The 27,206-nt window shown below is 32.8% G+C and overlaps 4 protein-coding genes and 1 long non-coding RNA gene across 9 annotated transcripts in view; 3 read left to right on the top strand and 2 right to left on the bottom strand.

Annotated features, from left to right (window-relative positions):
- The window catches only part of LOC117605043 (uncharacterized), a 179,215-nt gene extending 172,167 nt beyond the window's left edge, over positions 1 to 7,048 (bottom strand). For all 3 annotated transcript variants that reach the window (XR_004581563.2, XR_004581562.2, XR_013062796.1), the window contains exon 1: positions 6,765 to 7,048. This is a non-coding gene — a long non-coding RNA (uncharacterized LOC117605043). The remainder of the gene's footprint in view (positions 1 to 6,764) is intronic.
- Positions 7,049 to 9,109: 2,061 nt separating this feature from the next.
- Hsp90 (heat shock protein 90) lies at positions 9,110 to 11,839 on the top strand. The gene is made up of 3 exons (XM_034335895.2): positions 9,110 to 9,452; positions 9,573 to 9,691; positions 9,831 to 11,839. Exons 1-3 carry the CDS (start codon positions 9,303 to 9,305, stop codon positions 11,728 to 11,730), a joined length of 2,169 nt encoding a protein of 722 aa, XP_034191786.1. The 5' UTR covers positions 9,110 to 9,302; the 3' UTR covers positions 11,731 to 11,839.
- Positions 11,840 to 12,738: 899 nt separating this feature from the next.
- On the top strand, positions 12,739 to 17,213 carry Tudor-SN (staphylococcal nuclease domain-containing protein 1). The gene is made up of 9 exons (XM_034334666.2): positions 12,739 to 13,055; positions 13,506 to 13,627; positions 13,893 to 14,035; positions 14,122 to 14,616; positions 14,695 to 15,172; positions 15,263 to 15,893; positions 15,976 to 16,425; positions 16,522 to 16,728; positions 16,822 to 17,213. Exons 1-9 carry the CDS (start codon positions 13,005 to 13,007, stop codon positions 16,924 to 16,926), a joined length of 2,682 nt encoding a protein of 893 aa, XP_034190557.1. The 5' UTR covers positions 12,739 to 13,004; the 3' UTR covers positions 16,927 to 17,213.
- An 82-nt stretch (positions 17,214 to 17,295) lies between these two features.
- On the bottom strand, positions 17,296 to 21,278 carry LOC117608929 (methylosome protein WDR77). 3 transcript variants are annotated; one of them, XM_076690368.1, is made up of 5 exons: positions 21,132 to 21,278; positions 20,220 to 20,556; positions 19,971 to 20,143; positions 19,258 to 19,450; positions 17,296 to 19,171 (listed from the first exon to the last, which is right to left on the bottom strand). In XM_076690368.1, the coding sequence occupies exons 2-5, from the start codon at positions 20,525 to 20,527 to the stop codon at positions 18,973 to 18,975; spliced, it is 873 nt and encodes a 290-aa protein (XP_076546483.1). In that variant the 5' UTR covers positions 20,528 to 20,556; positions 21,132 to 21,278; the 3' UTR covers positions 17,296 to 18,972. The 3 variants fall into 3 exon arrangements, with proteins under 3 accessions (XP_076546483.1, XP_034190587.1, XP_034190595.1); XM_034334696.2 differs by lacking the exon at positions 21,132 to 21,278 and adding an exon at positions 20,701 to 20,927; XM_034334704.2 differs by lacking the exon at positions 21,132 to 21,278 and adding an exon at positions 20,687 to 20,798.
- Positions 21,279 to 21,470: 192 nt separating this feature from the next.
- Positions 21,471 to 25,742, top strand: Vap33 (VAMP-associated protein 33kDa). The gene is made up of 6 exons (XM_034334714.2): positions 21,471 to 21,698; positions 22,626 to 22,781; positions 22,889 to 22,995; positions 23,121 to 23,300; positions 23,383 to 23,484; positions 23,615 to 25,742. The coding sequence occupies exons 1-6, from the start codon at positions 21,641 to 21,643 to the stop codon at positions 23,780 to 23,782; spliced, it is 771 nt and encodes a 256-aa protein (XP_034190605.1). The 5' UTR covers positions 21,471 to 21,640; the 3' UTR covers positions 23,783 to 25,742.
- The last annotated feature ends 1,464 nt before the right edge of the window (positions 25,743 to 27,206 follow it).

Here is a 27,206-nt window from a genome sequence, read left to right as displayed (position 1 = left end):
AAAACAAAGAAACAGAGAGTACCTACCGCGAAGTAATATTATACATATTATATATAAATATATATACGCAAATGTAGTGCACACGAGAATGTGACTGTTCGCACATATTTAGGTAAAATCACTTTTAAAGTATAGGGAGATTAATAATAAAACAAAAAACAAAGTAGACTGGAGGCACGTCCGGGGACCGAAATGAGTACGTACGTTCGTTCATTCGTTCGTTCATCGAAAACGTTTTCAATTATTAGCAAAGAACGATGAGAAAACGCGCGATTGCCGACCGAGAGTATTTTCCAAAATCGACGATTCGATCGAGCAACCTGGACGAAATAACTAAATAAAAATAAATAAATAAATGAAAAACGACGATGCCCATGACGTTCGAATCGATTTCACGGTATTTCAGCGTCGTTTAAAAAAAATATATATAATCCTCAAGATACTCGACGAATAGGCGCAAAATTAATTTCTACACGATTCTAAACTATCCAAGGATCAACGAATAATTTTGCACGGTGATTCGCGTATCTTGGGACGTGTAAATTGCTCAAAACGAAGCTTCACGATTGGCGAGGATCGAGAGCTCTTTAGACGGTGTCCACGAGTTTCTCCTTTTGGACCAAAACAAACCCAAAACATCGTTTTCGCGTGTTGGTTACCTCGATGCCTGCCAGTCCGTTTCTCATCTTGACTGACGCGAAACAAAAAGAGGATACCAACGAGAGAAGAACATGTTCCTACCGAGCGCGAAGATACTTTGTTAAATCGTCGACCAACAGGAAGTGCGTGTGAAATGAACGATATTTAACGATTCGACGTCGTGGACGTCGTTGGTATCGAAGAAAAAATAGACGAGCGTGCACACGACAAGACCGTGTCAGTTCAAATCGCGTTGTAACGAAAACTGCCAACTTCATATTGCAATATACGTTTTAGTCAATCGTGACGATACACGGCGAGGCACGCGATCAAACAAAAGGAATTTATGAAACTGCAAGGAATTGGGGGATGAAAAGATCGGTGTCGAACGCCGATCTTTTCGATCTGACGATCGATCGAGATCAGGAGAATACTCGAAACGACGTTTATCCCGTCGTATTTTCGACCGGTTCGATTTCACAATAATGAAAAATTCTTGTCGCACCTTCAGACGGATGAACGTGTTCGATTTTCTTCGTTTTTAACTCTCATAGGATCGTACAGGTGTACAGATATAATTATTTATTTATTAAAAATATATAGAATACCCTATGCAATTGGACTAGACTAGACTACATTTCTTATGACAGAAAATTTAAAAAAATTTATTGAGTAAAACTTGTTCTAAAGTAGAGCTAATAGAAACGTTCAAAATTTTAAGGTTTTCATCGGTTCTTTTTTTGTTTTTTTTTTTTTTTAATGGAACTGTGTATTGTTTGAATACCAATCGATACATTTAATTATTCTCTACAAAAATGGCGAGACACTTGAGTGGAAAGTTGATTAGTCCAAAAGATATATTTCAACTTCAATTTCATTAGTAAATACAGTACTTGCGTTCAAACGTACATAGGTCCAAATATAATATTGAGAAATTGAAGTTGAAATATTTTTACATTTTTTTAGAGAATAACAAAACACAGTCCCATTAAAAAAAAAGAACGAAATTAAACTTGAAATCTTTGGAACACCTCCATATTTAATTTTGTCTAATGAAAATTTCTATCTTCTTTTATTTATGACGTTAAAGTACATATTTCTAAATAAATTCTAGAAAAATATAAGGAGGAATTATTTGAATACTCATTTTTAAAATACTTTCTTTAAACAATGTCTGAGCTTAGTTCTAGAACACGGTCTTACGAGGGTTCGTGTAATAATGATATATGCAAATTAATAAAATTTAAGTTCGATTTTAAATGAAATAGTCGTTGCATATTTCTACAATATTCTAGTCTCGTTGCATCCCTATCACGTTTATTATCGAAAGAGATTTCTAAGACTTCCATGACCTAGGTTTTTGCACTTCATATTGTTCGAGGTTTCCTAGGGTATAGATCATTTTTACGATCTTAATGGGTCTACTTCAACACCGTCGCAAAAACGACCGACAAACTCATTATCCAGAATAGCTTGCATTCTTAAGTAAATTAACCCTTTACGATCCAAAGTCACGTATGCCATTATTGTACTTAAGTCGTGTTCCAGTTCCTCGATCAAAAAGAAAGCACAATTTCTTTCAAGGAGAAATTACTTCCCTAAGAATTGCAAGAAAAAAGTATCGATTGAGAATTGAAACTATGCAACCAGAAAAATTTCTGTAATTTACAAAGATCTACACAAAACTTTCTAAATGATCTATTATTATAAAGAACCGGGCAAAAATAAATGATGACCGAGGATGTAAAATTACTCTTGAGTAAATCACACCTATAAACTTCGATTAATATTATTCACTGCAAAACGAAAATACACTTTCGAGAGTAGCCCGCGAGAAGGATATATTTCTGTTCGAGTTTGATCAACAGTAAAGTATTTCCGGTTAAGTATTAGGCAAGTTTGCAGTTCGCGAAATTGGCAGAATTTCTTGGAACCTGATACCCCACTTTCCTAAATTTACCCAAAACTAAAATCAAAAGAATCTTTCACAGATCATTCGCGATCTTCCTCCAAAATATAGTCGAATCACATTTCCTTTAATAAAATCATTTTCTTTTTCTTTTCTCGACTGAAAATTGAACACAAATATGACCAAATAAATATTGATAAAAATAATGGTCGAACATGAATAAAAATACAACGGGAAAACGAGCGAACGGAATGTTAAACGAAAGAAAAAGAACGAAAGTACGACGAAACATCGCGTGACGAATTGTCTCGACGAGAGTACCAAATTCTAAAATATATTTAAATAACACACACCAACATATACATGCATACATACATACACATACACACACTAACCGCATTATGTTGTAGAAACGTATTCTACGATCATTAACGATAAGGAAAAATACAATGTAGATAACACAACATGCTCGGAAATGAGTTCAAACATAAACACACAGGCATACCCCGTAGGTATTGGGCGATTACCATCTCGAAGCGATTATACATATATATATAAAAATTAAATATAAATATATATATATATATATACATATACCAGCACTCGGTAGATATAGGTACACCCATACGTTTACCTATACTACCTTAACAAAATAAATTAAAAAGAAAAAAAAGTAAAGACACTTCAACGTGGCTGTAAAACGCCAATTCTACGAAAGTGAGATAATAGAGTGAAGATGAAGAAAGAAGATAATGTTGAAAATTGCACGACAGAGGAGTATAGCAGTGCGAATTATACATAAATAACATATAATAGCGTAGTGTTAATAGAAAATCCGGAGAAAAGCGAATGTCTGCTTCGAAACGAAAGTGTGAATCGTCCGTGAAAGAATGATCCGTGTGTATACTCTAACCGCGTGTACGATGTGTGCGAGTTATCTTCGTGATCTGTATTTTATTGCGGAAGTTCCTGTTCCTCGAGAATTAACGCGAACAATTAGAAGAAGCGAGATAAGCGTGACGGATTCGATCGAACCGAGAGGAGTATCCACCGAGATTTTGTAGAATCATTAACGATCGTGCGGGTGCCTCGATATCTGCCCGATTCATCGATCCTTTCCTATCTTTCATTCGAGATGTTCACCTTTCGTTCCACGAACGACCGTTCTGTTCGTGGACGAATCGTAAATGGATCTCGATTAGAAAACGTTCGATCGGTAAACTTGATTTTCCTTTCGACGATAGTGAAAATAAAAATAGAAAAAACCAAAAAAAAAAAAAACGGGCAGGTTACGGTACGCCCCTTATTTACGATTAGCCGTGCGCCATCAAAGAAACCGTTTTTTGTAATATCCGAATAAAATGCATGGTCGACGACAACGTATATGGATATCAAGCTCAATCACCATTGATCGTCCCAGAGAAAACTATTCGATCGACTCTGTAGAAAAACCACCCCCCACCCTTAAAAACAAACGGCTAATAACGATGAGAAATTGGACACCCATGATCGCGAATGAATTTCTATCGGTGGAAAATAAAAGTTCTAGTCTACCTCGGCGCTCACCGAATGCCAGAACTGAGTTCGTTTGAAATGCATCAACATTTTTTATTTTTACTTTTCTCATTTAAAGTTGAATGTATGTAGCCAATGCAAATTACAAATTTACTTTTCTTTCTATTTGAGGGCAAACGTTTGTTTCATAAATATTTGTACGCAGTTTTGTTCGAACTTTGTTTAAACAGTTTCGAACAAATGTTTTAGCTCAGCTTTTTCTGTTACCTATAATACCGTTACGTTTGCAATCCTCTTGTTTGCAGAACGAGCTCAACAAAAATTCAATTGCACCACGAAAGTAACGCGAAACGTGTAAATTAAATTACGATGACCTCTTACCGACCTTATCCTTAATATTTTCAAACGAATATTGGTTTACAAGCAGCCAACGAATAACATTACTATTTTTAAAAGAAGCAAATCCTTCTTTTTTATCTTGCATCTCTACGGTAATTAATAGAATTGATTTTACATTAAATCTAGAGAAAGCATTTTGCAGGTAATATTTTATATTGTACCTGGAAGTTACAGCTGTTTGCACAAATCACCTTGCTCCATTTTCTTTCTCTGTTTCATTTCATTTCCGTTTTCCGTGAAACAAAAGGAACAACGACCTCGTTATTCCGCGAACGAGAAAACTGGCATCCAGCGAGCGCGGCCCGAAAGAGACGAAAGGACACATTGTAAATAAATCAAATAGAAAGTGGAATCGAGCGATAGGAAAATAGATAGAGAGAATATGAATGTGGGAGAGAATGAGAGGGTGTAAGTGAAAAAAAGAATTAGAAAAAAAGAAACCAAAGAAAGAATGAAGAAGCGCGTGCGTGTATTATTAAGTTAGAACACACTACTGTATTAACGTGCGTCAGAATTGGAGAATTGCTCGCGCTGACTGCCGAAATAAAAAAAAAAAAAAGAAAATGAAAATGAAAATGAAAATAAAAGAAAAGGACGTATTGACGGGACGTAAGCGTGTCCCTCGCGCTCGTATCGTTAACGGGATTTAAATGGAAAGAAATAACCAAGATGAGGAAGAAGTAAGAGAGATAAAATGAGAGGCGGGCAAAAGGATAAATGAAGTAAATAAAGAAAGAGGCTCTCCTAGTTACTTGCTCATTGAAATAATATTCTAAATAACGTTCGTTACGGAACAAAAGTCTAGATACGCATCAGTATAATTGAGAAAAAATAATTTTACGTACAAATAAGTAAGGTTTACGCGCGCGCGGCCGCAGACATGCGCGCGCACACGCCCGCCATATTTGTTCCGTTTTTTGGCGCCACGCGAACGCGCACTTGCACCGATTCATATCGATCTTTAAACCACCGACTCGACGAATCGATATTGTTTCATTAAATCGTAAATCAAATTACAAAGTTAAACTATTATCGGTATTTTCCAGCGATAGGTACAATTAAAGGAAAAATTAAAAAAAGAAAAAAAAAAATAAGAAAGAGAATAAAGAATCCTTTCCTTCCTTTTTATCATCTCTTATCGATGATACGTTCATGCTTCCTGACAAATCGTAATCGTATCGTGAAACACCGGTTAATCGAGACCTTATTGTATTTATGATTGCTACTTGAAATTATAGAACTGTTTATATTCCGTCAGACACGAGAAAAGAAAGAGTAGCTTACACGAAAAAAATATACACCAAATTGCTCATCAAGTGTTCAGTAGACGGGATACATCGAAGTCACGGACAAAACATGTGTTGTTGTTTCACCGACAATGATTACATATTTCACGGACACTAATCTCGACCGATTCTATGTAATCATCGACGAACGTATAAAGCATATTCGTGAACTTAAAGCTGCACAGAATATTCAATTTTATAATCAACGTTCAACAGGTTAAATAATAAATACAATTAGGCAAATTGCCCAATTATAAACTTTTCAGAAGCATTGGCACATAATATTGTAACTTTGTAATTACATGATTACATTAACGTTTGTATATTAATAAAATACGCATTAGTAACGTGTAACGATCTTTACTCTGTTTGATTGACTGTAAGCTTAAAGTATGTCTAAACAGTGTCGTGCCGGTAAGGTCGGTCAACTCGGCATTCTTGAGAACGCGTATATGTAAACATTGTCGGTACATAACGCGTAGGTCAATGAACGTGATTAATATAACGTCGAAGCAAACAATCTTGTCGATGGTATCTTTCGAATCGTTACGAATGATCTCGATGCATCTCTAAATTAGATTGCTTTTGTATAAATTGTAGAAAATTTTTGAGATAGACGCAATGGCGTGCGCATGCCTGCTCGCCGTTACGCATTCACGAAGGATCACGATTTCTATACATTTAAGGTCGATCGCTGTGAGCCGTACAATTTACAGTGAGCATGTACGGCCTGCGAGCAATTACAAGCTTGTGTAATTGAGAAACAAGAAAAAATATATATGGCAACGGTAAAAGAGAGAGAAAGAAATGCACGTGATAACCACCTTATGCATACTTATGGACAATGACGGCGAATATGATATACATTGTTACGTAAAACGAGTAATAAAGCAAGAGAAAATCGTGTCATTGCATGATCGATATACCTAAATGAAACTATTACTACGTGATATGACATTATTATGTAAAAGTTTTTATTGCGTGAGTAAAATTATGTTATGGATGAAAATGCCTACCTTATGCTTGTGAATAATCTCGTCCTTTCGAACAGCGTTCCCCTTGAGCAGCGACCTCTCACACACGATTCAAACGAGACCCCGGCAACGAACAATTCTCGTTCACTTTTCCCGTGTTTACTCGCGTTACGCGCGTCAAAATACTACTCTACGTTAAACATTATCCGTTAGTTAACTAATTAAAGCGCTACTTTTGCAAATATCTCACTAAAACGTGCAAAAATCGCATTAATCGTACGAAGAATTTAAATGCGTCACTCCACGATAGCGTCCCGACACGAAATGGCGACTACCGGCCCTCTATGATCACGTGACCCTAATCCCCCGTGAGCAAAGCAGGTATCTGCGACTAAATTCATGTTTCTGTGCATAGATGGCGTGACTGTTTGAAATTACAGTGCTTCTCTTGAAGAATTTTTATTTTATTTTACAAGGAAATTACTTGTAAAATGATAATTTTTATTTATTTATTAGGCACGATTGATTAGTGTTACAGTAATGCGCAAATTATACAAATATACGTATATACACGCATCTTCAGTACGTGTCTGGTTTGAACCAGAAAAGACTTAAAAGGAATAAAGTTTTCAAAATATTTATTTATAATCAGTCAGTAAGCATTTGAATAAATATTTTATTAAACCATGTTCATACATATCAACAATTTTAATATTGTAATCAGTTGAATGGTTTAAAATACAAAATAAAACGTTAAAACTGACCTAACCTTTTGATTTTTTAGCAACCTCTTCGTAATATGTATATATGTACAAATTATTTATCCTTTAAAATTCATTACTTTAATTTCATCTATTTTCTTCTATTCATAATATTTTTATTGGAATAGAAATAAGATGCAATATTTCTACTTTTGTGTCTTTGTTGTATTGTTTCTATTTACAAAACAAGATCAAGGTTAAGAACATTCACTTGATCCTCTCGTATTTCATAATTTAATACTGATGCATACACAATTATTTATATAAAGTATTGATAAAGCAAATCTAATGTTTAAAATAATAAAAACTATATCATACTAACACAGTTTTACGTTTTCCATTATATTCCTATTATTTTTCGCAAAAAACAGTTCATCTGAGAATTTTCTGGTACTCTCACGTTTATACTTAGAAATAACGTAATACTTTCGTTACTGTGTGTAGATTTTTAAAAATACGAAATTTTACAAATTATACAAGAAAAATTCGAATTAAGTTATTTTTATAAAGCTAATACTAGAACAAGAATAAAAATTAAAGCGAATTGTTACGCAAGTACCACCACCAATACAGATATGCAAACGTTATCATTGATCGTACTTTCTTATTTCGGACACTTTTCTGTATTATATAAAAAATAATTCTTTTAAAAATTTCTTTTAGAAATTCTTTAAAAAAGAATATATTCTAAAACTTTATCTAATTATTTAAGCATCTGCAATCCTTCTAAAAACAAAAACGTTCTCTTTGTTCTTAAACAAACTGATTATTATAAGATTTTGGAATTTCTAAAATAAACGAAGAATCATTACGAAATTTTAAAAATACTTGTTTGAAACAAACATTTTAATGGAAATAATATACAAAATTTGCTTTCCATAGACCTTCAGAAAAATTGTAAGAATTAATGTTCAACTAAGATGTTCAGATCCTGAACAAAAATATTGGGCAATTAAACTTCATAGAAAAAAGAATATAATAATAAAAGAATGTTTTTAAATATGGTAAATGAAAAATTAACAATTCTATTTTGAAAAAATGGTTATTGCTAATACACTTTTTTCTTCATAATTATACAAATTTGTAATTAAAATTTGACGTTTCTACATATAAGAAAGATGTATTTTAAATTGTTTTTAAAGAAAAATATAATTCTTGATTGCATGCCAATTGTATGAAATATTACTAACAAATAATGGGAGTATATCAAGTATTCTACGGATATAATGTTTGATAGCATTAAATGTATTTAATATCCATGTGCATATACGTGTCATTATACCATTTTTGATGTTTACCGCATATAACCTTTTCTCAAGACTCTCAGATTCGAGATATCGCGACGTTTCTAGACATGTGCAGTAATGTCGTCATTTCCGTTTACTACGTGAGTGGACTTAGAAACTACGTACTCTGTCACACTTTTTATACTTAATTCAGTTAATTTTACTTACCAATTGTTTTTGAAATTTAGAAAATTAATTTTCACGATATTTTCTTTCACAAATAACTTTGAAAATGCGTGTAAACTGCTTGTTATTAACAACATATTTGATAGAATGTTCGAGTAATCGGGTGGGCTTCCGGTAAATGCCTTCTAGAATCTTCAAAGCTCGATAAAAGCGGCTGCTGCGCGCCACTATTCAATACTCTGAAAAGTGACGGGGAGAGAGACTGATCGCTCGAAGCGAACGCAAAGCTACATTTCCTCTGTGAATAATACATAAAACGTATTCTGATCGTTTGTGCAAAGGCTACTATTTTATTTCTTGTGCATCAGTATTATTTATATAATTATACGTAATTAAAAACAGCGAAGATGCCGGACGACGTGATGATGTCTGAAGCCGGTGAAGTTGAAACCTTCGCGTTTCAAGCCGAAATTGCTCAATTGATGAGCTTAATTATCAATACCTTTTATTCTAACAAAGAAATTTTCATCCGAGAATTGATATCCAACGCATCTGATGTAAGTAAAAATTACTTCTACGTTTATGAACGTTTTTAAAATATTTCATGTACCGAGTATCTGGAATATTCCGAAGAATTTTTGTGCAATTGAATTACCCCGAAATATTCTTTATTATAGGCCTTGGACAAAATTCGTTATGAATCTCTCACAGATCCATCAAAATTAGATACCTGCAAGGAGTTGTTCATCAAGATTATTCCAAACAAAAATGACCGTACCTTGACTATCATGGATTCGTAAGTATCAATTTTATTTTGCTAACACTATTAAAATTTCAATAACTTTTTCAATAGTTTATTTTTGATTACTTTTCAGTTTACTGTTTGTGTATGTTTTAACATTATAATAACAGTAATTGAATTTTGCTTGTTACAGTGGTATCGGTATGACAAAGGCTGATCTTGTTAACAACTTGGGTACTATTGCCAAGTCAGGCACAAAGGCCTTTATGGAAGCTCTTCAAGCTGGTGCAGACATCTCTATGATTGGTCAGTTTGGTGTGGGTTTCTATTCTGCTTACCTGGTTGCTGACAAGGTGGTTGTAATTTCAAAACACAATGATGATGAACAATATGTGTGGGAATCTTCTGCTGGTGGATCCTTCACTGTTCGTCCTGATAACGGAGAAAGAATTGGAAGAGGCACTAAAATCATCTTGCACATCAAGGAAGATCAAACCGAATATCTGGAGGAATCAAAGATCAAGGAAATTGTTAAGAAACATTCCCAATTCATTGGTTATCCGATTAAGTTGGTTGTTGAGAAAGAGAGAGACAAGGAGCTAAGCGAAGATGAAGAAGAGGAACCAGCAAAGGAAGGAGAGACTGAAGATGAAAAACCCAAAATTGAAGATGTTGGAGAAGATGAGGATGAGGATAAACCAAAGGATGAAAAGAAAAAGAAAAAGAAGACAATCAAGGAGAAATACACAGAGGATGAAGAACTTAACAAAACAAAACCAATTTGGACAAGAAATCCAGATGATATTACGCAAGAAGAATATGGTGAATTCTACAAAAGCTTGACCAACGATTGGGAGGATCATTTGGCTGTGAAACATTTTTCGGTAGAGGGTCAGTTGGAATTCCGGGCATTACTCTTCATCCCACGACGAGCGCCGTTCGATCTCTTTGAAAATAAGAAGAGGAAAAACAACATTAAATTATATGTCCGCAGAGTCTTCATTATGGACAACTGTGAAGACCTTATCCCAGAATACCTTAACTTCATTAAGGGTGTTGTAGACAGTGAAGATCTTCCATTGAACATTTCTCGTGAAATGTTGCAACAGAACAAGATTCTCAAAGTTATCAGGAAGAACCTTGTGAAGAAATGTTTGGAACTCTTTGAAGAATTAGCTGAGGATAAAGAAAATTATAAGAAATGCTATGAACAGTTTAGCAAGAATTTGAAATTAGGTATTCACGAAGATAGCCAAAATAGAAAGAAACTTGCGGAACTGCTGAGATACCACACGTCTGCCTCTGGAGATGAAATGTGTTCACTGAAAGACTATGTTGGTAGAATGAAAGAAAATCAGAAACACATCTACTATATCACCGGCGAAAGCAAGGAGCAAGTAGCAAACAGTTCATTTGTTGAGAGAGTTAAGAAGCGTGGTTTCGAAGTTATATACATGACAGAACCTATCGATGAATATGTTGTACAGCAACTAAAGGAATTCGATGGGAAACAGCTAGTGTCTGTAACCAAAGAAGGTTTGGAGCTTCCAGAAGATGAAGAAGATAAGAAGAAACGCGAGGCTGACAAAGTCAAGTTCGAGAATCTCTGCAAAGTTATGAAGGACATTTTGGACAAGAAAGTAGAAAAAGTTGTTGTATCTAACAGGTTAGTTGATTCTCCCTGCTGTATAGTCACATCACAGTATGGATGGACTGCAAACATGGAAAGGATCATGAAGGCACAAGCTCTTAGAGACACGTCAACTATGGGATACATGGCTGCCAAGAAACACTTGGAAATTAACCCAGATCATCCAATCATGGAGAACTTGAGGCAAAAGGCTGAAGCAGACAAACATGACAAATCTGTAAAAGATCTAGTCATGCTTCTCTTTGAAACTGCACTCTTATCTTCTGGTTTTGCTCTTGAAGACCCTCAAGTACATGCTTCCAGAATATACAGGATGATCAAACTTGGTCTTGGTTTCGACGAAGAAGATGCGCCACCAGTAGAAGATGAGAAAATGGACACAGAAGTTCCTCCCCTAGAAGGTGATGCAGAAGAAGCATCCAGGATGGAAGAAGTAGATTAAGATCTTTCATTATTTAAGACTATTTAATTAAATCCAAAGACTTCTAGGATGTCGAAAGACTGTTACAGATTAATTCTACTTAAGTATTCAATCTTATTTTTTTTTTTTTCGTTTTGTTTTTCTGTATATGACAGAATGGAGTGCCATGCTTAAGTATTACGTAGTATAACTCTGTAAATTAATATTTCCGTATTTATTTGATAAATATTGAAGTAAACGCGTGAGCTCGGTGCATTCTACGAATATTGCACTTTATAAATTGAGCCTGCCACTTGATTCTGTCCTCAAATTCTTTTTTTATAATATATCATTTTCACATGACTCTTCAACAATCATCTTGAGTTTTTTTGTATATTTTCATTTCTCACTTTCATCATTCCATTGTGAAATTGTCATGTAGACGAATAACATCAAAATCGCTGTAAACAGTTTTGTGCGCAATAAAAATGACCTTACATATTTAAATTACAGTTGTATTTTCCTCATCTCTTTTTACTCTAATTGTAAGTTATAATACAAATATGTTTCAATCTTCGGAAAAATTTGTTAAATACCAGAGAATAAAGTTGAGTGAGATTACTAAATTATGGAAATGATTGCATAAGTATTTTTAATAAAGATCCTTTTTAATCAAAGTAGTTTTATATATTAAAATACTGATATTTATTGTAAAAGTACATTCACGACGTAATCCACAAATTTATCGATTACTGATGATTAGATATAATAATAAATAAATTTTATAATGAGGTGAATGCAGGATATTCAGTATTAAAATATTAAAAAGCGATATATATTGGTAATTTCCCATAAATTTTGTTAGCATAAAATTTGGAATATAAAGCATTTATTAACATATGATGCGTGTGCATAAAAATGAACGAATAAATGCACATTTTATAAAATTGCAATGCTATTATTTTTCTACCGATCAAACTATCAATATAGGTTGACCGATAGAGTGCGACACTGCAGATTGTCGAAGTGTTGCGTGTTGCCACATCACCACCAAATCAAACGTATTTGGATGATGTTTCTGTGTAGATTGCGCTCGTGCCGACTCTTCCACAATACGTGGAAAGCGTGAGTTTCTCTGCTTCAATCCAACATGTCAAATTTTTCTTGAATTTCTGACGAATATTTACTGGAAAAGGAAAAATCTACGTATAGGCAATCTTGATTTATTGAAGAGCTCTCCGGGCACAATATAGATTCAGAAATTATAGATTTTTTTTTGGTATTTAACGGAGTCAAAGTACTAAACGAACGACACGATGAGCGCACCGCAGGCGCAAGTGAAATCAAGAAACGGAGTAGTAAAACAAGTAAGATTCTCGTATTTTATAAAAATCTCTTCCTTAAATAATATTTTATCCAATTGTAAATATAATTTATATGATTACTGTCATATATAACCTTATATTTTGACATGCGTGCGATCACATTCAACACAGTTGCAGAGAATAATCGGTACCGAAAACATATGGTCTTCGGACCAAAGTAATTTCATTCCATACTTTATTTAACAACAATATCTTAATTACCGTATAAATATTTGTAATATTTATTTGTAATATGTATTTAAGCACACATTTATCTATATTTATTTAACACATCTCTTGATTTAAAACCCTCTACTTTAAAGTTTTAAGCAAAGCTTAATTTTATCTTCCTGATCTTCTATGAAAAGTATATTACTGTTATATACGATGTTATTTTAGGAGTTAAGAATAGATTTTTCAACTTTGTTTTAATCTAGAACTTTACATTTTAAGGTTGCTTCTGGAGATACCATTGTTATTCGTGGTCAGCCTATGGGAGGCCCTCCTCCAGAAGCTACCATCACGCTATGTAACATAACTGCTCCAAAATTAGAGCGGTGGAAAGGAAATGATAGGTATTCACATATAGCTATTTTATATTTATTTATAAGTTATAATAGTGCCGTAAAAGTTGACCGCTGCTTCGGATCGAAAAAGCCAACTATCAAAGAAAACATTGCAGGAAATCTCGGGTATATGTTTCATCTCCGTTGCGAACGGATGAATTTTTCCGAAAAAATGGCAGTAACGATCAACCTTTATGAAACAATTAACGGCTAACTTTCTTGAAACTACTACACTTCATTACATTATAATAATCATAAATGCAACTTGTTCCAGCACGGACGAGAGCAAAGATGAACCATATGCTTGGGAAGCTAGAGAATTTTTACGTAAAAAACTTATTGGTCAAGATGTAACTTTTGTTACAGAAAAATCTATTAATACAAATAGAACTTATGGTACTGTGTGGCTGGGAAAAGGTATATCTTTATATGAAAATTTATTACGTTCAGTATGTATTACCATTTATCAGAAACTGACCTATGAAATGTTTTAATAATTATAGATAAAAGTGGAGAAAACATAATTGAAACATTAGTATCCGAGGGTTTGGTAACTGTTAAAAAGGATACTCGAAATCCCAGTCCTGAACAGACGCGATTAATTGAATTAGAAAATGCAGCTAAAGCAGCTAAGAAAGGAAAATGGTCAGAATCGCCATTGTCTGAACACGTACGCGATGTAAAATGGACTGTGGATGATCCTCGAAAATTAGTTGAGAAATTTGGCAAGAAACCAGTAAAAGCCATTATTGAATATGTTTTTGATGGATCTACAGTGAAGGCACTTTTATTGCCCGATTTCTATAATGTAGTATTGATGATATCGGGCGTTCGATGTCCTGGTTGGCCAAATGGAAGGCGCGAATATTCTGTAGGTGATCCTTATGCAGATGAAGCAAGATATTTTGTGGAATCTCGCCTTCTACACAGAGACGTTGAAATAGTACTTGAATCTGTCAATAATAATAATTTCATTGGTAGCATTCTTCATCCAAAGGGTTGGTATATTTTAAACCACATTCAATTAGACCTCTGATTATTTGAATAAGCATTTACAAATTCTTTCTTTCTAACAGGTAATATTGCGGAAATTTTATTGAGTGAAGGTTTTGCTAAATGCCAAGATTGGTCAATTAATAACAGTAGAGCTGGTGCAGAAAAGTTGTACCTTGCAGAAAAAGCTGCAAAAGAAGCACGTTTGCGTTTGTGGAAAGATTATAAACCATCAGGTCCACAGATAGAGTTTACTGGAACCGTTGTTGAAATTGTGAATGCGGATGCACTTATGATCAGAACTCAGAATGGCGAAAATAAGAAAGTCTTCTTAAGCAGTATCCGACCACCGTCCAGAGAGAAGAAAGCTAACGATGAAACTAATAATGCAAATAGAAAAGATTTTAAACCTCTTTATGACATCCCGTGGATGTTAGAGGCTCGTGAATTTTTACGTGAAAAATTCATCAGAAAGAATGTGAAAGTTGTTGTTGATTATACACAACCCGCCAGAGACAATTTTCCGGAAAAATTGTGTTGCACTGTTACCTGCGGTAAAACGTATGTTATTATACTTTTATATACAATACTATGAATTAATTTGGTTTAAGTTAGATTTTTATTCAATTTTAAATATTTTATATTTTTTAGGAATATTGCGGAAGCGCTGGTTGCACGAGGTTTAGTAAGAGTGATTAAATATAGACAAAATGACGATCAACGTTCATCTCATTACAATTTACTGCAAGTTGCAGAAAGTAAAGCAGAAAAATCGCAACACGGTTTGCATGCAAAGAAAGATGTTCCTGTGCACAGATTAGTAGATCTTTCTAATGATCCTCCAAAAGCAAAGGCATTTCTAACGTCCCTTAAACGAGCACAGGGCATCAAAGCTGTTGTCGAATTCGTCACAAGTGGTTCACGTTTGAAACTGTTTTTACCGAAAGAGGATCAGCTAATTACATTTGTTTTGGCTGGTATAAGAACTCCTCGATGTCAGAGATCGCTACCTAGTGGCGGTGTTGTTAAAGCAGATGAATATGGTGAGAAAGCATTAGCTTTCACCAGGGAACACTGTTTTCAAAGGGATGTGGAAATAAAAATTGAAAGTACGGAAACGAAAGGAAGCGGATTTATTGGATGGCTGACAGTGAATGATATTAATATGTCCGTTTCTCTTGTCGAGGAAGGACTTGCAGAAGTAGTTACCTTCCCTGACTTCGGAGAATTAACGAGAACGCTTAAAGCGGCTGAAGAACGTGCCAAAACGAAGAAATTAAATGTAAGTTAGCTTAATGGAAATATCATTTAAAAGTGGTTTGTAATACTTGCAAATACTAATCAGAGTGTATTATGTATTACAGATGTGGAAAAATTTCGTAGAAGTACAAGTAGAAAATGAAAAAAATGAAAACGAGAAAGAAATTGTGGAAAGAAAAATTGACTACCAAGAAGTAGTCATTTCTGAGGTTACTGACGATCTTCACTTTTATGCGCAAAGTGTCGATCAGCGCAGTATGTTGGAAACTCTACTGTTGCAATTACGTCAGGAATTAGCATCCAATCCTCCGCTTCCGGGTGCTTATAAAGCTACCAGAGGCGATTTAGCAGTTGCCAAATTTACCGGCGATGACCAGTGGTATCGCGTTAAAATAGAGAAGGTTTCTGGTACAAATGTCAGCGTTTTTTATATTGATTATGGTAACAGAGAAACAGTTAATGTTACAAGAGTTGCTGACTTACCATCAAGATTTGCCACTGATAAACCTTATGCCCATGAGCATGTTCCCGCTTGCGTTACACTTCCGGGTGATGTAAGTAGTTCCTTAAAAAACACTATTATACAAATTTTTAAATATTTTGAATATACTAAACGTTGTGTATTTTATGTATTTATAAATATTTTCTAGAATGATGATAAAAAATTAGCAGTCGAGTCTTTCAAGGAAGATGTAATGGATAAAATTTTATTATTAAATACGGAATATAAATTGAGCAGTAGTGTTACTGCTGTAACCTTGGTTGATTCTTCTACTAATGATGATATCGTGAAGGGACTTATTTCTGATGGATTATTGCTTGTTCAGAATCAACGTGATAGGAGGCTCACGAAATTGGTAAGTACATGTTTTACATTATTATCTGTACATACATGGAACTCTTCGATTAATACTCCGAAACAAAAAAATATTTTTTATGATAATTTACAGATCGAGGAATACAGGAAAGCAGAAGAAGATGCGAAACATAGTCGACGTAATATATGGAGATACGGCGACATTCGCACAGATGATGAAAAGGAATTTGGATTATAAAGAATTAAATGCTCAAGGAATGGTTAAAAAAGTGATTGATACAGGGAAAAAGACATCATGTTATGCATAATAATTGCAACTGCATAATAATTGTGTAAGAACCTATTACATAGATTAACGAAAAATAATAAATGTCCATATGAGAGTTATATATGTTGCATTGTTTATGATGCAATTATACTTCATTACATACAAATATGAATTGTATATACCACTTTCATTGATTCTTGTAATTTTTGAACGAAACAGTGACGTAATATATTCGATAATATATTGTCATTCGTTATTTGTATTACAATGTACAATTTTGTTAACACTGAAAGGTACCGTACACGACTATTTCAAATTTTACATGATGTATACGTGCAATTTATTTCTATTCATTTACATTTTTATTGAAAAATATCAATGTTTTTACATGTTTACGTCGCATTCAATCTCATGCGAGAGTTATATGAACACATATAAACTCCATAATTGTACATTTCGTCAAGCATACTTTGTTATAAGTATGCAAAGACTTATATTAAGAAAAGATACTATATTTTGGTTAAAAGTAGCATCAGTAAATCATTGCATAAACAATCTGAATGCTAAACGAAATTATACAAAATGTACATACAAAATCATTCACGATATATGTATTTTTTTCAATATTTAACTTGCATTTATCCTATTGGATGTTAATATCGCTTCAATCTGCGATATATTTTTACTTCAATCAGAAATAGTACTTTATGAAATAAATATCGATCAAATTAAAGTTAATTTCTTTTTTCTTTCTTCTTCCACGCTTTTAATTAGCGCAAATATATTTGGATCTTAATCAATTCGTAAAATACTTATACTGTATTTTTTTATTTTCTTTGTTAATGGCTAACAGAAGGAATAATGAATTAGAAACAAGGAGTTCAATTTGAGACAAGATACTGTAAATTTAAAAAGAAACAGGAAAAGTTAAAATTAACAATGTTTCCATCTGAGAAAATCGATATAATCGATACGTAATATATATAACTTAAGAACGTAAAAAAGTTAATATTTACGTGTAACGTGCAGATGGAAACATATGTTACTCAAGAACAATCTGTTAAAAACTAATTAAATAGTAGATGTTTATAATCAAATTAAATAATATCTGATAAATTTCTATGAACATTTATCGGTTGAAGTATGTAAACAGCATATCATTGAACATTTACTGTGCTAGAATTGTACATCCTATAATCAAGAATTTATAGATTTACTGGTGCAGAAAAATTAGACTTATGATTTTAAGTACATTTCAGTAGAAATGATAAACATATTACTGGTATAAGTGAACATACTGTAGAATCAAATTAAAACAATGTAGCTTCGGATTATTTATGAACATCATTTCCTAAAATTTTGTCCATACGTATATGATGTTAATCCCTTGTAATTTGTATATTATACTATACATTTCACGTTATACTACCGAAGTATCTAATGAAGAATTATATTAAACGTTTTGTAGGACATTGTGTTCATGTACACTTATATTAAATAAATACAAACAATCATACTATAAGAGAATGGGTATATCTAAATTTGAAAAACAATTTAGAACCGTAAAATTTGTAAGATTAATATCTTTAATTTAGCAATTTGACTGATTTGTAACTATTTCATAGTAACGTATATCGTATAATGTGAACTGCAAATAAATCATGAAACTTTTTTATTTACATAATTATTTTTGCTCTTTAAAAAATGTAAATGTTATTTAGGATAGATTTTTGTTGCTTTTTTCGGTACAGTACCATTTATTTTATTGTTACTGTTTAAGAACCTATAAAGAATTTTAATAACTGAATTATATTTTACAAATAAAGTCTTGTGCGGGTTTGTTTTCGTTTTATTATATTAAAAATATAAAAATAAAAATGATGGAGAAGAACACTGTTTATGTGGAAAGAAAATTAAATTAAATACGATATAAAAATCTATTTTTATGTATAGAAATGAAATTTAATACTAGCTTACAAATAAACCGAGTTTAAATTATACGTATATTAATAAGTATTACACATTTTGAACTGAATGTATTGTATGTTTCAACACTGTATTATCCCAAGAACAAGAATATAATGCATCTTTAAACCATGTTAAACCACGGACGAAGTCACTATGACTTTCATCCTTGTATATGGATGAAAGCTGACTGTTTGTATCAAGTACTTTTACAATATTATCATCACAACAACACGCCAATTCTTCTGACCTAGAACATAATAATACTATACAGTTTCTTGTATTATTAACATATTTTCCAATAATTCAAGTATTTAATTTCTTGACTTGCATTACCTTTCCGAATTCGGGTTAAATAATAGTTTATGTACCGATCTAGGAAATATACACGTTTCCTCTAATACTGAGGTATCTGTTTTTCTAATATCAATCAATACTACGTCTCCACCATCGGTACCTATTGCTAAAATATTATCTGAATTGGGATTCCAATTTACCGCAGTTAAACCAATATCTTTTTTTAGAATACCTGAGAAGCAAAGTAAAAAAGATAATGGTATCATTCTGCAAGATTTATTTTTATATATATTTTTTATGTTATATCAATATGCGCTTTGTAAACAATTTCATTTGGCGGTAATCAACGAAATTAGTGAAACAGAAAATTGCATTTTTTAGCAAAATAAGGGAGTTTTGTACTTCGTTGACACAAAATGAATGTTCTATGATTATAATGAAACTTCATTAGGGGTATTATGGTACGCTTCGAGCGTTAAAATCAATAATTTAAAATATTGCATTTTTAAACACGCTATAAAACACTATAGCCACCTAGCGGTAGAGTACCGGGATTAGTGAAACTGAATTTGATTACTTCTTTCATCTTACAAAATGCATTCCAAATCTAAATGGAAGAAAAAAAACTTTGCCCACTATAATTCTACATATGATGAATCAGGATCTAATAATTTTAGAACTTATAACTGTTAGTATCTGGTTCCTCAGAAGCTGATAGTATTTTATATTTGTACTAGGACTTCAGTACATACTTTGTGCTGGTTTTGACTGTCTTATATCCCACATTAACGCCTCACAATCTGATGATGTTGACACAAATGCTGTAGTACTTTTGGGCTGTGCATCGACACAAGTGACTACATCTATATGTGCATACCCAAATGAATGGGTTACTAGTAATTCAGATAGATCCCATACTTTTAAGCTGTAATACAATTAACATCCTTCAGTATATGTCTTAAATATCTTTTGGCTTACAAAAGAACCTTTGAATATCTTACCAACAGTCCATTCCACCTGTGACAACATGATCTTTATCAGAAAATGCAGAAATAGATAGGGTACTGCTGTCGTGAAGACAAGAATATCCCATGCATTGTAATTCTTGCAAATTTGTTTCAGCTGTTTCAGCTAAACTAAAAATTTGCAAAACTCCACTATCTTCAGTAATTACGAATTTATCCTCTTCTAGATATATAGCATCACAGACACCACTTTCTGTTTTTGTGGCAACAAAACCTTTATCTCTATTAAAATCTGAAATATCGTTGTAATACCACACGGTACCGCTCCAGTAACGATCTGTCATGTTACTACCACCAAGAATAGCGCTTTTTTCTGGGAATAAATGAACATGCAAAGTCTTTATATGTATTTAAAAAGATAATACACAAATTATTAAATTATTCATGGAAAATTGAGCTAGTTTGTTATAAAAGCATTAAAAAAATCATATAAAAGATTTAACCTGTACATTGTTACCATTATAAATCAGAATAAACTGCAAATGCTTATCGGGGACAGGTGGCCTATCGGCTGCTGTCATATTTCTATAAACATCGGCATTTAAATTCGGATCTATTAAAGAACTCATCTTAAATTTCTTAATTATTTCAAACACCTCAGTGAAACACAAATTTAAAATGAACCATGCGCCAAACCGGCGAGAATATATTCATGTATAGATTGTAAAGTGCCGCGAACAAACCGAAACAAGTTAATCACTTCAAGATGCGTAAGATTACCAGCAAATTTTTATCAAAACGTAACAGAAGATTACCAATCAAAAACAAGATCTATAATTAATATATTTTCAAACAGAAGTTAACATTCAGAATTAAGCGAAATCATAATTTTAATGTTTCCAAATTGATTTATTGGTGAAACAAGAATGAAAGTGATAGAATACATACATTAAATTCTTTATAGAGTAACCAAATTTCAGGAATTATAAATTATTTATAATATCTGTGATAACAGAATTTATAATTTTATTTTGTCACATTACGATTAATATTGATCAGTATCTATTAACCGAAGTAAGCAATATCGGTAATTGCGTAGTAGCTTCTATCGACAATCTTTTTGATTTCATTTTGTTCGAACCGTGTGTCTTTAACCGGTATTCCAAGTTTCGGGATGTGCAGAAGTAGCGAATATGATTACCGCGGTAACGTCTCTTCGTGACGTAACGGCTATACTCCTGATACTTTCCGTCGTAACGCATGCGTATTTGATTCGGAGCAAAAATCAGAATTAGTCCAACGGAATCCCGGAAAGTAGTGAGACACGGCGGTGCCGTTGTATAAAATCATAAGCAGGGCTGATTAAACTGTCAAGACGTAGTCTCGTACAAGTTATTCACGCGTTTAAAAAGTGTTGCGACTAATCGTCCCTGGGATACGGTCAACAGTCAAGCAGGATGGTGAAGCCTGAGCAAGTTTTAATTATCGAACCGCAAAGCGAACTGCGGTTCAGGGGTACGCTTTAACGACGAATCATTCTTTGATAAGCATTTTCTTCACATGTTTCTTCCTTATCTTCTGTTCTTTTCGAATTTTGCCAAAACCATGACTGGCAAACGCATTGTTGGTTCGTTATCATGAACTGCACACGGTGCGCTACGTTGTCAAGATGACGTAAGATTGATTTCGCTAGTTAATTTTGTTACATTTTCATTTGTAACTAAATAGGATTACGTACGACGACCCAGCAGAAATCATCGGCCTTCTTGTTCGTACCTAACCCTATTCGTTGTACGTCATTCGCTGTCAAAGCTAAGTAGAGTCATGATTGAATCCTTCGATTCCCCCCTCTCACCTCCATTTCCCATTAGCCGATATACAGTCAGCATATTTATCGAATTGGAGCGCATATGTTTATTTTCTCTATATGTACCTGATTTATCCCAATGTCCTCGAAATTTTTTTAATAAAACATTGTTTAAATTACGTTTCTATTGAACGTCACATTTCGGTTGTCGTTTAATGTCGTATATAACGTATACCGTCGCATTTGTTGAGGACGTTTTGTATTCAAGCGTTTAGAAAGCATGGAGAAAAAAGTACTTATAGTATAATATCTGTTTCTTCTTCAATAATGTTTGTTAACAATATTTATACTTTGTTATTTATCAAGCAAGACATTTGAAAATGTTATCAACAAGTAATTATTAACATTTCAATATTTCAAATACTTCATTTAAACAACAAAGGGAAGCAATTTAATTGTTAACATTTGTATTTGATTTATTTATTTTATTATGTTTTATGAAAGAACTGTAATAAAAATTGTGCGTGTAACATTTATTTCATGAGTCATCTCTTCTTTGTAAGATTTTTTAATAAAACAAAAACATTTAAAAGTAACATGTTTAAATATTATTCAGGATTTATGTTGTATTACAGGCCCGTTCACAGGATCAACAGTCACATCTTATATAAAATTAACTAATCCATCGAATCACAAAGTTTATTTTAAAATAAAGACAACTGCACCTAAAAGGTATTGCGTACGTCCTAATTGTGGAACTGTTAGACCAAAGGAAGTCACTCAAATAGCTGGTTAGTTTTAAAGAAAAAAGGTCTATGGTGTTCATACACTTCTTGATTAATTTATGAAAGTTATCAGTATAGATTTTTTAAACTACTTAATTTACGTTCATTTTCAGTGACTCTGCAACCATTTGATTTTGATCCAGCAGAAAAAAATAAACACAAATTTATGGTACAAGCTTTAATAGCTCCGGATGATGATGATGAAGACTATTCCGATGTGGTATGTAACATTGTAAAGATTTGTTCTTTTAACATTAGGTAGAAATGATTATGTTTTGGGGTCTTTGTTAAATATATCTAATACTTAATTTCGTATGCAACCCAACTTTTGAGTTTCTTTTAAAGTGGAAAGACACAAACCCAGATCAATTAATGGAATCTAAATTAAAATGTGTATTTGAAAATCCTGTAACTAATACAACAACTGCTAAAAGTCCTTCAACTGCAACAACGACTAAAACGGAAGTGAACACAAATAATGGTAAAAACAAAGGAGTTGGTGATTCTGTTAAGTCATCACCAAAGGTAACGATTAATGTTCAGTGTATTTTGCTCTTACTAAAATGATTGCTTATGATGTAACTAAATGACACATATATGTTATCAGATTCTTGGGGAAACAGAAGAAAAATTAATAAAAGCAGCACAGGAAGTGAATCAGCTCAGGGTAGAAGAGAGCACTCTTAGGCAGGAAAATCTTCAATTGAAGGTAAGAAGTTAAAGGGTTTATGAATTATGTGGTTATGAAATATGTAACACAATACCGCAAGCTGCATTTGATTAAAAAAAGGGAAATTTACATAATAATAGGTAAATAGAGAATTAATTGTTATTTGTAGGAGGATTTATTGAAATTACAAAACGCGGCATTGGGTAACGATGCTACTTTAATAGCGGCTAGAGGTTTGACCTCACCAAGCAGTAGCCAATTGTCACCAATTCCTACCAGCGTCCTCATTGCTATTGTCATGGCCATACTAGGATATGTGCTGGGAAAATTGATCTGAGCAGCCATTACTTTACCGCATAACTTGGCACATCCCTTCTTCCCCTGTGTTCCTTAGCCTGCCCTCTGCTACCATATACCATGTACTGATCGTAAGGATCGAAACCAGTCATTGTATTACACGGTTGTTCATAATAAATATTATAAACATGAACGGGTAGTGGTTTACAATAATAGAGTTATCAGCTGCAGGAGTGTGCTTATATTTTGGTAAAGCGACCGAAATTAAAATCCTCTTTTAAGAAATAAGCGCAGTGCTCGAATGGTTACTGTTGGAGTCTTGTCGCAAAACTTTATGACAGATTTTGTTATTATGTATTAAAAAGAAAAAAAAACGTACTATTAGTTTAAATAGAAAATTATAAATAAAAATAAAGTATTATATATTCACATTTATAAATCGCTTTTGTTTCTATATTTCTTACAAAAGGATTTTCGCTTTACATATAGGCTTACGATTGTATCATTGAAATCATGTTGTCACTAAGTGAATTATGTATAGGATACAAACAAATTTATTAAATACAATTCCTTTAAACGAACATATACGATTCAAAAGAAAGTAAATTCTGTTGTCTTGAGAATTGTTGGATTCTCGTATGAAAGCAGAATCCGAATCTTTTTTTTCTCTTCAACATTCTCAGCGGTACTTAACAATCACACGATGTAAGATTGTACATAATGTATCCATTTTAAAATAATGTATTAATGTCTAACATATAGTCAGGAGGGGAAGGGGGGCTGGCCGAATTGGTAGTGGTCTATGACTCAGAAATTGGACACGCTGGCTTTATCCATCAGTAATGGTATATCACTTAAGGAGTTAATGCATTAATGTTTTTGACGCTTCAGTGTATTTTTATTTCTTTATGTTTATCTTATAAAAATTCGAAATAAAGATGTCAGATGGCGAAACTTTTGTATTTTGTACCTTTCTGTCGGTTATCAGTTATTCAGTTGTTTAAAGTGGTGCATGGTATACACAAAACGTGGGGTACCATTTGAAATTTTCTTGTAACGAAATTATAAAAGAAGTTTATATACATATATATATATATATAGACATACTCATAAGCAGTTTGTAGAATCTACAGTGTAGATTGTCACGTCACTAATAATATTCAGCACGTCACAGTTATTTACACGTGTGTATGTATGTATACATACATATATACGCATTAATATATCTGTGATTTAGAAGTAGAGAGAAAATTATAACTTAATCGTGTTTCACTGACGTTTCATTATTCTAATATTTCTTCATTCTATATACCCCTGCTAACACCTTCAGATAATGAAAAGTTAATTATTGTAGCATAAAGGTGTGAGCTATTACTAAACTATCAAGTGTAAAGATGTAAACATTCGTTGTTTACAGATTATATAATATTTATTTCGAAGTCGTATATACATACATATATATACATGTTAATATCTGAATATACATATATATTTTGTATCGTTAGATACTTTAATCATTCTTCGAGTTTCTGATCGAAGTATTTTGAATTCATTTAACAGCTAATTAACTTCATAAATATTTCAAGGAAACAAGATATCAGTAACTGGTAGAATGATGATGTGTGCAATGCAAAACTTACATAACACTTTGTTCTTTTTCGATTGAAACTTTTAAAACAATTCATCGTTTTACATATCCTGAGACCGAATAAAAAGCGCAATCAACTTGAATCTCTATATCGTGTGTTTGTAACATAAACAATTACGAACAACTGTCCAACTATATGCCTAAGGTACAGATACAAGTTGCTTTTCCGTGTGGTTACAAGAAAATGGTTTGAGAATTCTTTGGTAATGTACCGCGATTTCTTAAGCGGAAGAACTTTCTCTTGGTTCTTGTTAAAAAATAAAAGGAGTTCGTTATGAAACTGATAAATATACCATCGTGTAATATGCATCAGCACAAAATTATTTCGTCCGTGGAAAGACTACGATCAAAGTTTTTTTGTATATGATCGCTTCATTGTCGCTTGAATTCTTGACCCATTGTGGAGTGTCTTGACGTTATTGTATTTAATATCACTGTTGTGAAGAATATGTAACAATATAGAATTAATACCATTAAGTGGGATTGCTGTCGAATTATTGTCTAACTTAAAAAAATAATCCAAGCAATGAGTAACTAATATTACAACTTCAAGTTATGAAAATTAAAATATCAATGAAACATTTCCTTTATTAAGTAGTTTTTGTAAGGAACAGACCTCTTTTTGATTTTGCTAAAATATAATAAATCTTCTACGTGTGAAAAAGAATAACCTCATCCTTATCGCATAATTAATTTGCATCAGATAATTGTCTGGAAATTATTCACATTGAAATTTTAGTTTATAAGGTTCCAATACTATTCTAGAAAAATTTCTGCGAACCCAGGAACCTGGTGAAGCCGGGGGAGGTGGGTGCATCGTCATTTTTTTTGAGAAAGCCCATCATGCTCGGTGATGTACCGTGTTTCGCTTATCCCGACTAATTGTACGTTCAGAAAATTTTAATTTAGTATTATTATTTCTTTAATTTAAAAATAAAAAATATTTATAATTTCTCATTGGCGAAATAGAAATATCATGCAGAATTGAAATGATAACAAACCGATATCCACGCACGGTATTTATTTTAACATTCAACTGACAACAATATATATATGTACAGTTTACGTATACGTAATATCAGTGTATATATACTCATTAGATTTTTATATATAATCATAACGTTAGCTATCGTCCGCACCTGTATATTCTTATTTATTATTGCAAGCTACATCGACGTTGATTACCTGATACCTGACGTATCGTTAATAAAACTTTGATAACGCGAATCATCTCTGACAACTAACTTTACAGCCTAAATTCGTGTCTCTTCGAATAAACAATCCTCTTGTTTCATGCTATTAATTGCATCTTAAATATGGATGGACACGACTTCACACACCTTTTCTCGAAACTTAGTAGGATATGTATAAATACAACGAACAGAATTGAACAAATTCGAAACTTAGAAAATAGTGATATTCCATTCCTCCTATCGTTGATTAAGCACGTAGTATTCTCTTGTAACATTGATACGTTTCATTAACATTTTTTTTTCGTTCATTCCACTGATATTGATATGAATCCAACGGACTTTAAATTAGCGTGTAAATGTATAAAGTGCGCTGTTACAATTTATAATAAGAGAATCTTATTATTAAGACTCTTTATTATTGTCCATTAATTATTGTCTTATTTATGGGGCAAATAATCGTTACTCCATTTTGTATTTGTACCGCTTACTTAATTTTGTTTTATCATTCTGAGCAATAAGTATTAACGCTTTCGGCGCGGATGGCGTAATAAGACGATAGACCTGTCTCTACCGAGTGACGTCATAAGACGCCATGCTCAGTTTAACGATATCGCAGTAAAAGT

This window comes from Osmia lignaria, chromosome 9 (genome assembly GCF_051020975.1).
Source record: "Osmia lignaria lignaria isolate PbOS001 chromosome 9, iyOsmLign1, whole genome shotgun sequence".
Lineage (NCBI taxonomy): Eukaryota > Metazoa > Arthropoda > Insecta > Hymenoptera > Megachilidae > Osmia > Osmia lignaria.
This window is presented reverse-complemented; position numbering and strand designations above follow the sequence as displayed.

Coding starts and splice junctions, on each gene's coding strand:
- LOC117608929 (XM_034334696.2), bottom strand. CDS start 20,812: ATGAGTTCTTTAATAGATCCGAATTTAAATGCCGATGTTTATAGAAAT. Junction 20,557..20,700: donor GTTTATTCTGATTTATAATG/GTAACAATGTAC, acceptor ATTTATTCCCAG/AAAAAAGCGCTATTCTTGGT. Junction 20,144..20,219: donor ACAGGTGGAATGGACTGTTG/GTAAGATATTCA, acceptor ATTGTATTACAG/CTTAAAAGTATGGGATCTAT.
- Vap33 (XM_034334714.2), top strand. CDS start 21,641: ATGGTGAAGCCTGAGCAAGTTTTAATTATCGAACCGCAAAGCGAACTG. Junction 22,782..22,888: donor GGAAGTCACTCAAATAGCTG/GTTAGTTTTAAA, acceptor GTTCATTTTCAG/TGACTCTGCAACCATTTGAT. Junction 23,485..23,614: donor AGGAAAATCTTCAATTGAAG/GTAAGAAGTTAA, acceptor TGTTATTTGTAG/GAGGATTTATTGAAATTACA.
- Tudor-SN (XM_034334666.2), top strand. CDS start 13,005: ATGAGCGCACCGCAGGCGCAAGTGAAATCAAGAAACGGAGTAGTAAAA. Junction 13,056..13,505: donor GAAACGGAGTAGTAAAACAA/GTAAGATTCTCG, acceptor TTACATTTTAAG/GTTGCTTCTGGAGATACCAT. Junction 16,729..16,821: donor ATAGGAGGCTCACGAAATTG/GTAAGTACATGT, acceptor GATAATTTACAG/ATCGAGGAATACAGGAAAGC.
- Hsp90 (XM_034335895.2), top strand. CDS start 9,303: ATGCCGGACGACGTGATGATGTCTGAAGCCGGTGAAGTTGAAACCTTC. Junction 9,453..9,572: donor TGATATCCAACGCATCTGAT/GTAAGTAAAAAT, acceptor TCTTTATTATAG/GCCTTGGACAAAATTCGTTA. Junction 9,692..9,830: donor ACCTTGACTATCATGGATTC/GTAAGTATCAAT, acceptor TGCTTGTTACAG/TGGTATCGGTATGACAAAGG.